Source organism: Cygnus atratus, chromosome 21 (assembly GCF_013377495.2).
Source record: "Cygnus atratus isolate AKBS03 ecotype Queensland, Australia chromosome 21, CAtr_DNAZoo_HiC_assembly, whole genome shotgun sequence".
NCBI lineage: Eukaryota > Metazoa > Chordata > Aves > Anseriformes > Anatidae > Cygnus > Cygnus atratus.
Window position 1 is genome coordinate 8045711 of NC_066382.1, and position 16190 is coordinate 8061900.

General features: G+C 58.9%; 2 protein-coding genes across 2 annotated transcripts; one reads left to right on the forward strand and one right to left on the reverse strand.

The window, feature by feature from the left end:
* Positions 1-141: 141 nt before the first annotated feature.
* Positions 142-8016, reverse strand: P3H1 (prolyl 3-hydroxylase 1). Its single transcript, XM_035567814.1, has 15 exons — positions 7545-8016; positions 6767-6919; positions 6232-6421; positions 5624-5755; positions 4528-4667; positions 3493-3582; positions 3311-3363; positions 2820-2941; positions 2493-2620; positions 2292-2387; positions 1961-2111; positions 1463-1580; positions 1170-1245; positions 835-975; positions 142-721 (listed from the first exon to the last, which is right to left on the reverse strand). The coding sequence occupies exons 1-15, from the start codon at positions 8007-8009 to the stop codon at positions 578-580; spliced, it is 2199 nt and encodes a 732-aa protein (XP_035423707.1). The 5' UTR covers positions 8010-8016; the 3' UTR covers positions 142-577.
* A 102-nt stretch (positions 8017-8118) lies between these two features.
* Positions 8119-11489, forward strand: C21H1orf50 (chromosome 21 C1orf50 homolog). The gene is made up of 4 exons (XM_035567848.2): positions 8119-8280; positions 9080-9166; positions 10257-10388; positions 11147-11489. Exons 1-4 carry the CDS (start codon positions 8125-8127, stop codon positions 11327-11329), a joined length of 558 nt encoding a protein of 185 aa, XP_035423741.1. The 5' UTR covers positions 8119-8124; the 3' UTR covers positions 11330-11489.
* Positions 11490-16190: the final 4701 nt, after the last annotated feature.

Below are 16190 nucleotides of genomic sequence, written 5' to 3' on the forward strand. Positions count from 1 at the left end.
CAGAGGCCAGGAGCCGCTGGGTGCTGCCCGCCGGTGCTAGGGCTGCTGCCCTCGCCTGGACAGCAACAGGGTTGCAGGGCCCAAACGGGGGCTGATGGCACGGCCGGGAGCGTGCCTCCAGGGAGCTGTGCGGCGAGCAGCTTCTTCGGAAAGACACCTTTATTCACCGATTCTCTGCAGAAGGCACTGAAGTAGCGGTGGTGCAGAGTGGGCTCGAGCAAAGCATTAAGGCACATTTAGAGTGGCTCCAGCCCCCACAGCCCCACACTGCTACCTTGGTACTGAGTCCTCAACTGTAAAAGATCCTCCCCCTCCCTTTGCCCCACATCTCCCCTCTACCCCCCTGAGTCTGGCTGCTCATCTCCACGGCACCCTGAGGTCAGTGGCAGCTCTGGTGCAGGGGGGTGGATGCCATGGAGCAGCACAGGGCACCCCCAGCTCCCCCTCCTGCACAGGGTGCATCGGCCACAAGGTAGGTCCCAGCTGGCGCCCCAGGGTTGAGCAGCCAAAGCTGCGTGCAGCAACCATGTCCCAAAAGGCTGAAGCTGGTGGTGCTGGCCCTGGCAGTGCAGGAGTGTCAGAGCTCGTCCTTCCTTGCTGCATGTGAGCCATCAGTGGCGGTGAGAGCTGGTGGCTCCTGTTCTGTGCCTGTCTCCTGCAGCAAGTCCACCTCCTCTACCCTGAAAAGCATCTTCACCAGATCGTCAGCCTGCACACGCTCCTGCGGAGCAGAGCTCATGTCAGACCCTGCTACCCCCTGCTTCCACAAAGGGTAGGGGATGACAGCCCAAAAAATCTTTCTGCTGCCAGGGAAGAGGGGGCTGAGGTGCTCACCCGCTCACTGTGCCGTGGGTCCAAGGTGAACCAGAGGGCAATGGCGCAGCGCTGGCCTTTGGTCACAGCCTTCACCCCATGAGGGTTCTCTGAACCGGAGGAGAAGCCCACGGCACGGCCACATTGGGGCTGCACCTCTGCCTGCAAGGGAGACGCTGGTCGGGACCTGCTACACCAGGTGGGCGAGGGGACAAGTCAGCCCCCGACTCGCAGTAGCCCCTTGCACTGGCACGGAGGACTGTCCCAGGGGACAGCAGCAGGCTGGCGGCCAGTGAGCAGGAGGGGGGTTTGGTACCGGGGTTGCACACAGATGCACAGGGGGCTGAGGTACTTACAGTCTCCGTCTTGGCATCCAGCTCTGTGAAGTAGAAAGCTCCCCCTTCAAAGTCCCCATTGAGGTAGAGGATGGCACTAAAGAAAGCAGGGGACAAGCACAGGTGACATCCATCACCCCAGACCGCAGCTCAGCGAGCAGGTAGGTCTGGAGCTCCCCAAACACCACAGCAAGAGACAGAGGCAGGAGAGCCCAGCATAGGCTGCCCTCCCACCCCAGGGGCTACTGGCCCACCTGCCGCTAAGCCTTAATGCCCTCAGACAGAGAAGCTCTGGCCCACAAACACCTCAGTACCTGTAATCCCGGAAGGTGTAGGCTGGTGGCTCCTTCACACACACCATGGCCTCCGCGTTGAGGATGCAGTTGTCCACATGCACCTCGTGACTGTTGTCACTCCGGCCTTCTTGCTTATCTAGGGTGCAACAAGACCTGGCATTTCAGGACCCCTCTGTCCCTGCAGGGTGGTGACCTGTCCCCAAGCACCACATGTACGGAGATAACAAGGTCACCTGTAGCCTAAAGCCCTTCCACTCGCTGCAACTTGGCCATATGGACTTGTCTCATGGCATTTCTTCCTGCCCTCCAGACACAGCCTCCCCCTGCACCCAACCCCAAATGCCTCCGAGCTCCAAAACCCAGCAGGGTATGAAGCTGCCTGGAGAGCCAACAGGGCTGCTCATCTCCCCAACCAGACTTAGGGACAATCTCCCCACACCTTCCTTTTAGGAAACGAGATAGGAGAGCAGGTGCCCTGATTCTCCTTGTGTCACACTTCCCCGGGGCCGTGCTCACCCTCGATGGCTGTGCGGCACACCAGGTGGGAGTAAGAGAAGTGGAGCGGGACCTCCAGGCGGAAGTAGGACTCCATCATGTGCCGCACCTTCTCCGTCACGTTGTAGTAGAGGTGGGCGCTCTGCAGGGGAACCTTGCCCTCCTGGCCCAGCTGCAGGGGGCAGACAGGACACGGGCTCAGCTGCCGGCTGCCCTGGGGCAGGAGCCCTCGTGGAACCTGGCATGGCAACTGAGGCAGCCCCAGGAGGCCTGCAGTGGCAGCCGCCTGCCTTCAGAGTCCCCTCCCTCATCACCGCAGCTTGTTTCTTCCCCTCCCCACAGCCATCCTAACCTTGAGGGCCTTCAGGACGGTCACGCCATAGAAGGTCTCGCTGGGGGTGTGAGGAGATGTCTTCCCACGATAGCCATCCCCAGCCGAGGCAGCTGCCTGCAAAACCCAGCTGATGTTATCCCATCCGACTTCTGAACCATGGGATGTGACCCTTCAGCATCCCTGCCCCATTTCTGCCCGTTCCTCCCTCCCCGTGCTCACGTTGGTCAGTCTCTGAAGCTCCCGGCACTCCTCAGCTGACAGGACCCCATCCACCACAACGCGCTGCGAGCCGTTCAAGGCCTTGGAGTTCATGGTGACGCTGGCTCCCTCATACACCAAGGGGCCACCTGCAGCACAAACGGGATCAGGAGGGAACGTGGATGGGGCTGGGGGCTGCTGGCCCCAGCGTACAGCGCTGGTGGGGGTGCTGTGGTTAGCGAGAGCCTTTTGCCTGCTCCTGCCACCACCTGCACGGACGGACTGGAGGCTGGCACCGGGGACACGGAGGTCCCTCTCCCTCATCCCCTGACCCAAAGCTCCCCGCACCTTCTCGGATGAGCTTGCTTATATCAGCAGACTCCTTCGCCTTCTCCTCCACCAGCGTCTCGATCTCCTTCATGAGGTTGCCGATCTCCTCCGAGATGCGTGCCGCTGTCTCCCGCTCCACCCTGGGCACACAGTGGCCATCAGCTCCACAGCCCCACTGTCCCCATGTCAGGAACAAGGCATGCCAAGGCAAGGACAGGACAAGTTGTGTCTAGGGGCTGGTGACAAAACCCAAGGTGGGAGAGCGTCATCTCTGCACAGCCCTCACCCCCCTGCCCCAAAGCACTCACGGTGGCCTACCCAACCCTGTGACCCAAGGGCCAAGCTGGAGAACCAAGTGCTGCCCTCCAGCAGCCTCTCCCAGCTCCAACATCAAATAACTTCCCTGGCAGCGACTCTGCAGCCCCCCAGTTCAGCCCAAATCCCAGGAAGGCAGCGGGGTACTCCCCACTGGTTTCCTCCCCATCAGGAAGGCTCGGGCAGCTGCTCACTTTTGTTTCTCTCGCAGCCTCTTTGGTATCACCTCCTCGGGGGTCCACGTGTCCTGCAGCCACAACAACAGCAACATCAGGAGCTGGACGAGGATCCAGCTCGGACACAAACCGCTCATCCCTTTCCCCTGCAGACATGTCCCCTCTGACTGCCACAACCAGCCAGGTCTAACGCCACTCACCGGGTCCACAAAGGGGATCCCAAAGACATCGTAGCTGAAGAAGAGCAGCTCCTTCTCCATCAGGCTTCGTTGGCGGTATGCCCGGATCTCCTGGGGCAAGGGACAAGAGGGATGGGTCAGGGCAGTGCACAACTGCTCTGGAAACATCCTGAGTGAGGGCAGGAGGGTGTGGGATTTGCTTCGCTCCCATGGGCCTCCCTCCAGACCCACTGCTCTCATTTCCTAGACCCTCTGGCAGCTAGGGAGCAAGTGACTTCCCCATCCTGGTTGCACTTTCCTATGTGGATGAGCCCTAGGGACAGGATGAGGGAGACAAAGGCACATGGAGGGGGACACATGTCCCTCCTGCAGGAGGCTCTGGAGAAGCAGATTCCCTTTTGTGCCCCATTTGATGCACGGCAGAGACCTGAATCCCTGCCTACCACCTCTAAGGCAGCACCAGAGCCTTTGGCCCCAGCTATTTTGAAGTGAGATTCTTTCCTTTTAAAGCAAATTCACTTCAGTTGTCCAATCATGTAGCAGAGGTGGGTTTGACCCTCTCAAATACATGCCTTCACAAAAAAAAAAGTCTGTTTGCCTCTCCCAAACCTCTCCCAGGAGAGCTGTTCAATTTGTGTAAGCAATCAAGCGTTCACTTGGCCACGCAAATTGGCCAAAGCTATTTAGTCAGCGATGTTTTTCAGTCTCAGCTAAGTTCCAGCTGTTAACAAGCAGTATTCCCTCCTATCTGCCCTGACCCAGCAGCACAGGGAACAGATTTGCCTTGGGACTTGCTCACAAAACCACCTGTTACATCGCCCAGGACAGGAGACAGAGAGGCGTGAAGCACACATGAGCATGGATCAGTCAGACTCTCCTTTTTGGTCTGAGGCCAGCAGGTCTCTCATCCATCCACTCCTCTCCGCCCTGCTGATGGAGGGTGACCACTCCCACCGCAAGCCCACCCAGAGCTGACTGTGAAACCTCTGCGAAGGCTGTGAGCCCCAAGAGGACAGAACCTGTCCCCATGTTGTCTCGTCCCAGCCGGTCACCCACCTCTCGGGGTTCAATGGGCCTGGCCAGGTCTTCCCCCAGGACAGCAGTATAATAGGCCAAATTCTGGTTCATCACCTCGTCGTTCGGGAAGAAGAGCAAGTAGGTTTTGGTGCATTCAATTGCTTTTTCATAATTCCCACCTGGAAAGAGAAACAGAACTGTTATGGCACGTATTTTCCCTGCCTTGCTGGTGTCCAGCTTTAGCACAGGCATGATCCGCTGCTGGGACAGCGACTGGGGAGGATGAAAGGGGTTTGGCAGGGGCTAGTCATCAGGGAGAGGACACACTGGCAAGCCCAGTCCAATGCAGAATAAACAGATCATAAGCTCTAAGGCTGGACGCTTTCAGTGCATCAGAGGGAGTAAATGGGGATGCAGAGGAGAAACAACAGAGAAAACTCTTGTTATTCTGCAAAAGGTCTCCCTTGCAAGCAAGGGTAGATACTCTGGAGGAAAGATAACCACTGCCACAAAGGGGAAGTAACAGCCCAAGGCCCTCTCCCACCTCCACCTCACCAGAAATCAATGCCACTGGCTGGATAGTTTTCATGCTTGGAAATTATATCTTAAAGCCTATTTCCAAACAGCAACACCCAACCATTTCCAGACCAACCTGCAATTTTCAGCCACTTAAGCACTCTGACCTACTTTCATCTACAGTATTCCATCCTTTCAGTCTTCTTGGGGTTCATTTTTTCCTCCTTCTGGAGAAATATGCAAAGAAATAGTTCAACTTTTTCTAAGGAGGAGAACAACAACAACAACAACAGAGGCGCATTTGCCTGGGTTATAACTAACTCTTCTGGAGGATGCCTCTGTCATTTGGAGTTTGAGGTTGAAAGTTGGCAAGAAAAAAAAAAAAAAAGAAATACTTCTCTAGGCTGTAGTGAAGCTTCCTGGGAATTTGGCGTCTAAAGGGGGACAGAGACTTACTGCAACCAAGGGCAGCAAGACCCAGCTCTCCTGCAGCACATTCCTGCCCATGGAGAAGGGCCTGCCCTTTATTTCTACCCCAGAGCACAACGCCTGTGGTGATGACAGCAGTGCCAGGTGCTGGAGTCCCAGCCAGCAGAGGACGGGGCAACGAGCTGCTTACTGTTGTAGTAGGCAAACTGCAGGTAGTTGAAGTGCGAGGGCAGGAAATCCTCCAGGGGCTTCTCCCGGCCAGGCTGCGAGGCAAGCTCTGTAACGCAGCCCTGCTTGCAGCTCAGCACCTGCATGTAGTGATCTGGTAGGAAAAAATACCCACGTCACTGCTTGCATTCACCAAAGGGCTGGTGGATGGGACCTTGGTGGTCCCCACGCCAACCACCTGGTGCCAGAACTGCACCAGGGCTCTTCAGTGTCAGAACCCCCCAGGGATGGTGGTCCCCAGCTCCTGTGGGGCTGGTGCCAGAGCTGTGCCACCCTCCAGGGAAGGAGGTGTTCCTCATTCCCAGCCCCAGCCTCCCAGTCTTGTGTCCTGGTGACCCTCTGCTGGTCCCTCTCGTTTCTCCATGTCCCTCTAGGAGTGTGTGGTGAATCCTGGGCAGCATCCCCAGCATTGAGCAGGTAGAAACACCTCCTACAACTTACTGACCAGGCTCCTCCTAGCAAAATTTAGGATGGGGCTTGCCCTTTTCAGGATGAGATGCATGCTCACCCCACAGGGAAATCAGGGGAGTCCCCAGGCTGTCAGGCAGGATGCTGTACACACACTCCTACCTGTCACGGCCTGGAAAAGATCTGCGTTGTACTCCAGGTAGTTGTAGCCTTCGTAGTCATAGGGCCCCTCGCAGAGCGCGCGGCACTCGGTGTCTGCCACAAAGTACTCCGCCAGCGCCTTCTCCAGGTGCAGGACAGCTGCAGCCGGCTGCTCCTCTGTGTAAAACCTCACGCCTAGCCGAAATTCAGTCTGTGGAGAGCCAGGCTAAGGAATGACTGCGGGGCCTGCTGCTCCTTGCAGCATCCCCTCACCGCAGTGCCGCCACAGCACCGAGGGCAACCCTGGGAGAGGGGAACCTTGCTCCTGCCACAGCCCCTGCTGCAGGAAAGCCCTTGTCACCCTCCCAGGGCATCCCAGGGGATGTGCCCTCGAAGCCACTCAGCCCATGCTGCCCAGTGCCCCTTGGTAGCAGACCCATCTCCTCTTCCCCACATCCAGCCATGGCCAGGAATTTTAGGATTGTCACCACGATCCCAGCCAACAAAACCCAGCTTTGTAACCCCTATGGATAAAACCCGTGGATGGGGTGCTCACCATGTGCGGCCTGGCCTCCAGGTCAGTGAAGTCAGCCTCCTTGACGCCCGCCATCATCTGGTAGTACTCCAGGTTCTGCTTCATCTCCACGTGCTCAGGGTTGGCCACGAAGAAGGTGTGCGCCGCCGCCACAGCCTTTGCCACCTTGTTGATCTGGGTTGGGGGTGGCGGGAGGCGTGAGGAACCTCCCGGCCATCCCGGGACCGAAACCTCCGCCCCGCTCGTCTGCGGCCCGTGCCCGCTGCGCTGAGGGGAAGCTCCCCAGGGACCCGATGGGGTCAGGGAACAGAACAATAAAGGTCAGAAAAGACCTCCGGAACCGTCCTGTCCGGCCGCCCCCTACCCAAAGGGGAGCAACCCGGCTCTGCCCCGCCGCTGCGCCTCCTCCAGCCGGGCCGGGGCCGGGCCGAGCCTCCGCGTCCCCGCCCCCGCAGCCCTCGAGGGCCGGTACCGGGGTTGTGTGCGCGCAGAGGGGCCGGTACCTGGGCTCCTCGCCCCCCTGCGCGGCAGGCCCGGGGCGGGCCGCGGCCAGGCCCGACGTGGCACCGCGGGGGGAGCCGGGGAGGGCGGGGAGGGCCCGGGACCGCCTCCCGACCCCCGCCGCCAGGGCGGCCGCCGGCCCCCGGGCGCCGGCCCCCGAGCCCCGGCCCCCAGCATCGCCCCCTCCCGGGGCCCGGCACCCCCCCCCCCCCCCCCCCCACCGGCGCCCCCCCCGCCCGCGGATCTCCGCCACCGGGAGGACCCCGCGGGACGCTCCCCGCCCCCCCGCGGGCCGTACCTTGAAGTAGGCGACCTGGAGGTAGTTGTAGGGGCTGCGCTTGCGGAACTCGCGCTCCAGCTCCTCGCCCAGGCGGTACCGGGAGGGCGCGGCGGGGCCGCAGCCCCGCAGGCAGGCGGCGCGCCGCAGCAGCCCCCGGAAAAAGAGAAGGTCGCGGAGCGGGGGCTCGGGCTCGGTCTGGGACCGGGGCTCTTCCTCCGCCGGCCCGGCCGTGGAGTTGGCGCAGCGCAGGCGGCACCGCAGCAGCCGGGAGCGCAGCGCGGCGCGGGCCCGCAGCGCCCGCTCCATGTGCAGCACCACGGCGGGCCAGTCGCCCCGCGCGTACGCCTCGGCGCCGGCGGCGAACAGCGCGTCCGGGGGCTCGGCCGGCAGCGGGGGCTCGGCGGGCTCCGGGGGCCCCGCCGCCGCCGCCGCCGCCCACACCAGCAGCGGCAGCAGCGGCAGCAGCCTCCCCGCCAGCGCCATGGCCCAGCCTCGGCAGGCGCCGCCCCCAGCCGCCCCTCGCCTCGCACCGGGCCCGCCCCGCCCCCGCCCCCGCCCCCGCCCCCGCCCCGCGGCCCCGCCCCGGCGCGGCTCCGGCATGGCGGCGGCGGGGGGAGCGGAGCCCGGCGGCGGCGGCGATGGCGGCGGCGGCGGCGCGGGCCTGGCCCTGGCCCTGGCAGAGGGCGGCGCCGGGCGGGCGGCCCGCGTCGGGGACCCGGGGGACCTGGTGGCCCTGGCCCGGCAGCTGCAGCAGGTGAGGGCCGGCGGGGAAGCGGCCGGGGCGGGTGTGGGGTTGCGCGGCCGGCCGGGGTCCCGCTGCTGCCCGGCCTCCTCCGGGGCCTCCCGGCCCGGCCCGCTGCTCTCAGTGCCGCCCTCCGTCTCCTGGGGTCCCCTGTCCTGTGCCCCGTGCTGTGTCCTGCTGCCTCCCCCTGTGCCTCCCAGTATGTCCCGCCGCCTCTCCCAGTCGTCCCAGTGCCTCCCGGTATGTCCTGCCGCCTCTCCCAGTTGTCCCGGTGCCTCCCGGTATGTCCCGCCGCCTCTCCCAGTCATCTCAGTGTCTCCCAGTATGTCCTGCCACCTCTCCCAGTCGTCCCAGTGCCTCCCGGTATGTCCTGCCTCCCCTGGTGCCTCCCAGTGTGTCCTGCTGCCTCCCCGAGTGCCACTCGCTGTGTTCTGTTGCCTCCCCCAGTGCCTCCCAGTCACCCCAGTACATCCTCCTGCCTTCTCCCAGTGCGTCCCGCTGCCTCTTGGCCTCGCAGAGTCTCCTGGAACATCCGGCCGCCCCCTCCGCTGCCAGCTGCAGCCCCAGGCACCCCAGTGCCTCCTCCTGGCCCTGTGGCTGTCACCTCCCTTCCTGGGGGTGCCTTGGTGTCCCCCTGCCAGGCCGGCGGGCTCAGAGCTCCCTGGGCAGCTCCTGCACCGCCGCAGCCCTGTCCAAGCCCTGAGCGAGGCTGCAGCCACGGCTTCTCCAGCGCACACCCAGATCTCTGGCGTGGAAGTGTCCGGAGGGCCCTGGCTGCCCCGGTCTTGACCAGCCCCGCTCTTCCTTGCAGGCGGGTGACTTCGTCCGAGCGAACGCCTGCAACCGCCTGACCGTCATCGCCGAGCAGATCCGGTATTTGCAGGAGCAGGCTCGGAAGGTGAGGGCAGGTCTGGTGGCGGCCGGGCGGGGGGCTCGTTGCCTTGTGCTTGCACGTTGGCTGGGAGGAAACAGGGAGGAAAAAGTAGCTTCGTAGGTGATGGCCAGGCATTTGGAACAAGCTGCAACCCGGATGTGAATCATTGCCAGAAGCCAAACAGAGAAGGTTCAGTGGGGACACAATGGGGGTTTATTGTCTGGTACCAGCTGGGGGCGGGGGAGATGTTTTTGGGGCTTTCCCTTACTCCTCTGCATAGCAAGGAGGACTTCTGCTTGCGCAGGCCAACTCCTTTCTCAGGAGCAGTGGGAGCTGGGGGCCAGACCAGAGCAGCTCAGGCGTCAGTGGTGGCTGCGTGTCGGGAAACTCCTGTCCCTGCAATGTGTGGGTCGTGCTCCAAGGAGGACCTGGCACAGAAAAGATGAGCTTTTCCCCGGTGACTGGCCACGTCTCGGCTCTTGAGTATGTCCCGGCTCTTTTGCCAGAGCAGTCAGCCCCGGCCACAAACCCAGCGGGGCTCGGCTGTCCTCGGTTCTGCCTTCACCCCCGGGGCTGCAATCATGAGTTCTGGAAGCAAAGAGAAGTCTTGGAGTGAGAAAGGCGCTGCCGGTCACTGCGACTGGCCCGCAGCCATCAGGGCGAGTGCGACATTTGGTCATTATCTGCTGGAGCCATGGAGCAGTCAGCTGGTGGAGCTGGGGAGCTGAATTCCTGTTTGTTTGCTGTCCCTGTCCCAGGTGACCTCTGCAGGGCCTGGTGACCGTGTGGGGAGGCAAGGAATGACCCCGGCACGTGGTGGGGTGAGGTGCGGAGGTGAACCTGGGCTTGTGAAGAGGTTGCTGCTGCTTGGAGGTCTCTCCACCTCGGTAGAGGGGTGCATGAGGCCCAGGGTTCAGCTCAGACGAGGAAACAGAGGAAATAAATTGTCCCTTTGGAAAGTATCCGCTTCCTGGGGCGAGCGAAGATGTGCTGCGTGAAGCCAGAACTGGGCTGGGAGGGCAGGGCCATGCAAGCAGTGTTTTAGGCAGATGTGATAGTGTGCAAATAAGTTATACGTTATATTTCACCTGGAAATCTTAAATTGGTTTTTTAGGTATTGGAGGAAGCTAACAGAGACGCTGACCTGCACCACGTGGCCTGCAACTTTGTGAAGAAGCCAGGAAACGTTTACTACCTGTATAGGCGGGAGAGTGGCCAAAGATACTTCTCCCTCCTGTCTCCTAAGGTGCGCGGTAACAGCTTTGGAGGAACTGGGAGAGGAGAAAAACAACAAGTTTCCAGTGCTTGGGCACTTCTGGAACTCAGAGAAAAGTACCAGCTTGTTGGAAACGTTAGTGGGCCCTTGCCCATTTGGTGGTGTTCTTGGTCTGAGTTACCTTCTGGTGTAAGAGCCATTTTTTGAAGTTCTCTTAGATGCTGGTAGAAGGTGGGTGAGATTTGTGGCAGGTAGACCTGAATTCAGTCTCTGCAGTGCTTTGTCTGGAAGTAATGAACAGCAAACGTGCCCTGGGCCTTCCCTGTCCAGTGCGGCTGGGTGGCAGCACGGTTTGTTCAGGTGCTTCAGCACAGGGGCTGGGTTGGTTTGCAGCTCGGTGTTTCGTTTCTGTGGGAAATGGGGATGGCTCTGCCCTCGAGTGGTGGGGTTGGTGTCGGGGGTGTCTTCCTCCCAGGCACCCCTTTTCTTGCGTGCAGGGCGAAGGCTTCAGAGAAAGCAGAGCAAAGTACAGAGCAGGGTAGAGGAGCTCTGCACAGGTTGGAGTGATGTTGGGTCCCCGAGCCTCCCTGTGTCAGCAGTGCTGTAGCTTGATCCAGCCTTAGACTCGGGGTAGTTGATCCTATTTTTACATTAGAAAATGGGGCAGTTGTGTAGCTGGGACTGCCCCAGAGGTGGAAGGGCAAGCCAGCCCAGACAGAGAGGCCATCAGCACAGTCTGGCTTTGAGGGAACCTGAGCAGTGATGTGAATCTGTCCTTTCTCCTCCAGGAGTGGGGGACCAGTCCCCACGAGTTTCTCGGTGCCTATAAGCTCCAGCATGACATGTCCTGGACTGCGTTTGAGGACATCGAGAGGCGAGATGCTGAAATAAACATCCTGGACAAGCTGCTGAGCCGGCAGGCGGTGCTGCCCCCGTGTACAGAGCCCAACTTCCAGGGTCTCACCAAGTGATGCGAACTGTGGTGACCACGCGGGACCTCTGAGCAGATGGGCAGTGTCTGGGTGCTGCCAAAGGCAGGGCAAGGAAAGAGACCAGGAAACAAACATGCTGATGCTGCAAGTACTTGCTCTGCGCTTTAATGAGACTAATTCTGAATTCAGTCTTACTGGATTTTCTAGTAATCGAGTAATTTATTTCTTTGACTTACGCCAAGCTGTATCAAGTGGCAGATAATATCAGGTGGAGTAATTTCAAGAGGGCTTGGGGCAAAAAGCAAACATGCTTGGGGCGGATGTGGTAATGCTACAAAATGTGTCCTACCTGTCTGGCTCTGGTGTACCTCAGTGTGACTCCCCGCGGCAGGTAATGATTTCAGGGCTGGATTTTGGCCCTCATTAAACCACGCATACTTAGGAAGCCCTGTGGCCTGGGAAGAGTGGTCAAAACCCCATGCAGAAAGGTCTGTTGTGACTTGAGTACGTGGGTCTCTGTCCCAGCTGGTGCAGAGTCTGAACCCCTGAGCCTCAAGCATGGGGTGGCCTGGAGCCCCCTAGTTCTGGAAGAGCATCCTCAAAAGTGCCAGGCAAGCTTCAGGCCGTCGGCCTGGCTGCTGTGCATGGTTCGGAAGGTGGGTGTTCCACAGCCCTCGTGCATTCTGTGAGGAAAGGCTGAGGGAGCTGGGGATGTTTAGCCTGGAGAAGAGAAGGCTCCGGGGTGACCTCATTGCAGCTTCTTATACTCAAAGGGGGCTTATAAAAAAAAAAAAAGATGGAGAGCAACTTTTTGCTCAGGCAGACAATGATAGGATGAGGGGGAATGGCTTTAAACTAAAAGAGGGGAGATTTAGATTAGAGGCTAGGAGGAAATTCTTCACTCAGAGGGTGGTGAGGCACTGGAACAGGCTACCCAGAGAGGTTGTGGATGCCCCATGCCTGGAGGTGTTCAAGACCAGGTTGGATGAGGCCCTGGGCAACCTGATCTGGTGGGTGGCATCCCTGCCCGTGGCAGGGGGGTTGGAATTTAAGGTCCTTTCCAACCCAAGCCGTTCTATGATTCTGTGATTTCCCCTTGGCATTGAGTGTCTGAGCTGCCAGAGTGAGACAGGAGTGTGCAGGGGCCGCTTACACTGGATGTATCTGTACCAGAGCACTGGAGAAAATGAAACGAATCAAACTTGATCTCAGATGATCTCCAAGATGGGTCCTGTGTCCTGTCTGCATGCCCAAAGTCCTGCTTTACCAGGGAGGCTCAGTGGTGTGTGGGGCTGGTAAGCCATCTCCAGCCTCTCTTTTCCACCAAGAGCTGGGGGGAGGCAAAGATCAGAGCTGAGGAGATGCCTACCCTCAGTACCCAGGGAACTGTGCCCCTGGGGTCTGGCCCAGCGGGGATGGAGGTGGGGCTTCTCGGTGGAGCTGGACTCTCCTCACTTCTAAGGCAGCAGGAGAAGAGCGTTGTCCTGCCTGGCTGAAGAGCGGCAAACCGCCCCAGTGCCCAGCTTTACGGGCTGGGGCTGCTGGCACCGGCAGCACTGCTCCTCCCCGGGGAGATGGATTTGCTCACTGCAGCCTCTCCAGCTACCGGCACGTGTTACCCGTGCAGATTTTTGCCTTCCCCTCGTGGTGAGGAGCATGCACTTGTTGGGGGAAGGTCCCCGTGCCCCTGAGGGCTGGCAGCACCGATTCCCTGTGGGAAGAGCTGTTCCCTCCTGCGAGGGGAAGAGCAGCACGTCCGAGGGATGTGGGTCATTCCTGGGCTGATGAGGCCAGCGTGCCCCGGAGTGGACCCAAGCTGGGGCCCGAGCAGACCTTCCTGACTCCTCGCCACGATTTCCCAACCTCTCCTCCTGCATCCCGCTGCCGCGCACGCTGGAGCCATCCTGGCCAGCCGGATCTGAGCCCTCAGAAGGTGTCCTGGTCTCACAGGGGTGTGACAAAGCTTCCCCGCAGCCTGCGTCCCTCCTGCCCTGGGCTTTCTCCTGTCCCGGTGCTGCCATCGCCGTAGCTCAGCCCCATCCCGGTGGCTGGCCCTGGCAGCGGCCCGGTCCTCGGGCAGTGCAGGACTTTTCAAGCAGCTTTTCCCAGCACGCCCTTCCTTGCTTGGAGCACAGGGCAGATTAAAAGCAGTGTGTTGTTATTATTAGACCAGGGCATAATTAATTCGTTATCAAGTCATGAGTGCCTAATTTGATATATTTTTTTCTTTTTTCTCTGCTTGTTTCATCACCTCAGGTCCTATTTTGCTGCATGATATTAAATCTTAACTTGGAAGGGAGAAAGTTAATTACTGCATGGGTTTTTCCGTGGTGCTAATTACAGCAACATCAGGGACCTTCTTGTGTGGTGATTTATGCTCCTCTGGGAGGAGGGTATTCCTGCCCTGGTTGTGTCTGTTTTTAAAACTAGGACTAAAGGGAATGGCCCAAAGTTGTGCCAGGGGAGGTTCAGGTTGGAAATGAGGAGACATTTCTTCTCAGAAAGAGCGGTCAGGCGTTGGGACGGGTTGCCCGGCGAGGTGGTGGAGTCACCGTCCCTGGGGGTGTTCAAGGGAAGGTTGGACGTGGTGCCTGGGGACGTGGTTTAGTGGGTGGTGGTGGTGGTAGGTTGGACCAGATGATCTTGGAGGTCTTTTCCAACCTTAATCATTCTATGATGCTATGAAAAGCTGTACGTTGATGTACATGCACAAGGGGATTAGGGTGATGTTCACAGCCTTCTGTCCTTTGCAGCTTGTGGTTTGGTACGTGACTTCACACGTCCAGCAAAGGCCCTGGCCCGCTGTGCCCCAGAACTCCCCCATGCTCTGCTGCAATTCCCCTGGGTGCCAGCACTTGCTGTTGGAGTGACAGCTGCCTGTCACAGAGGGTTAGTGCTCTGAGCCAGCATTCTTCCAGCTCTGCTCCTTGTCCTGAGCCCTCCGCTCCCTCAGGTCCTGCTGTGTGGCCGAACCTGGCGGCTGCAGCTCCCTGTCACTTTAGGTGTGGCAAAGGCGTTTCCCTTGGGTTTGTAGCAGAAGAGTGAAAACACTACGGCTGTATGAAAATACACAGAAAGTACCAAAAGGTGAGACATGGAGCTCGCGGGCTTGTGTGGGGCACTGCTGCAGAGCCGAGCAACCCGCCCCAAGTAAAACGGGCGGGGATGGAGCTGGTGGCGGATGGGTGAAATGTGCCAAACTGGAGCCTCCTGTGGCACCTGCAGCAGAGCACGAGTTTCTACTCCAGCATCACATCTCGGTAACATATCAATTATTAGAGAACAGAGTAGCCAGTGTTGGCAAAACCACTGAGACAGCTTGGGGAGGGAGGATCCCCTCAGTACCTCCAGGCTCATGAGTGCATCCACTTGGTTCAGCCTCTCCTGTGCCCTTTCCTTGATGCATTTTGGATCAATGGGGCAGGAGTTTCATCATGAACAAGGCACCAAACAGCAACTGGGAGGAGTCGGCGCGATGCAGTGCCACAGAGAGAAAGTCTGAGCTGTCCACAGGTGAGGTGCCAGCTGCTCCGTGCTCCCACACATCTCTCACGCCTTGCATTTGGACGAACGCGTGCCCTCTTTGCTTGGAGGAGTAAACACGTAGGTGAGGAGTGAACGAGGCAGCAGGTGTCTGTGACTCATTTCAGAAAACACTGCTGAGGGTTTGATTCTGTGCATCTGGGGAGGTTTTTTTTTTTCATTTTGAACTTCTGTGTAAGTCATAGCAAGGAACTGTGGGGCTTTGAACTTTAAAAGAACCCTGGCTGTCTTTCCAGGGTTCTTTTCTGGGTATGCTCCTCAGGGCATATCAAGCCACATTCACTGGGAGGGAAGGGGGAGAAGGCAAACAGGGGCTGTTGCAGCTGCTGTACGTAACGCAGGAAAAAAGATTGAAAGTCAGCCTTCTCTTTTGAGACCTGTTCCCATTCAGTTTCCTCTGTACACACCCAAGATTAATTTAATGCTTTTGCATTTGAGGACACTGACTGTCCTGAGTTGGTCCACATACAAGCTGAGAATGGCCTTGGTGACATGGGAAATCTTGCATTTATATGCAAGAAACATATAAGCACTGTTTCCTCCTGAAACAGTGCCACTGCAGTCAGCGGGGACGGCGTGGTTCAACTTGCTGGCTTTGGAAACAGCAGCTGCAGGTAGAAATCCACCTGGGCACGGTATTTTGGAAATATTTCTCTCCACTTGCACTTCCATGAGTGAGTATGGTCTGAAGCCAACGGCCTGCTCCAAACCCCCGGGGATGGGCAGTCCCGGCAGCAGACGTAGGTGTGCTTCTGATGCCATTAGCACTGGGCAGAGTGGTTTTGCTCCGTCTTTGGATGTGCAGATAACATGGGGCTTGTTTATCAGGGATGGCAGAAGGATGCTCTTAACATCTGATCCTCTCTTGGACATGCTCCCCGGAGCTGATGTTTGCTGACATGAGCCTTGATATCTTCTTTTGGTCCAGAGAGATGGGTTTGTTAATGGCTTGATGGCATAAACGGTACTGAGAGTGCGGGAAACGTCTCTCTGACGCGCTAAAAGCATTTCAGCTCCTGCTCATGGACCCCGTCTGTACATCTTGTCCATTGCAGGAGGCACAGAACCGGGGCTGGGCACTGCAGGCAGAATCAGAGGAGGGGCAGAGAGGCTTTTCAGCCCCGCCAGATGGTTTTCAGCTCTTCCCTGCAGGGACTTTTAACGGCAGGCTTCCTGCTGCCACCACTCGGCCTTCCTGAGCCGCACTACGAGGCCGGCAGCTCTTCCTGGCTTTTAAGGACTCGGTGAATCTAAACGTGCCTCTAAACAGCCAGAAAGGCCGCTTTTTCGTTCGTGCTTCTTAAATTGGTAGGGCCCGGAGGTTTTCTTTGGGTGCTCCTGAAGGGCAGTGCTTTTC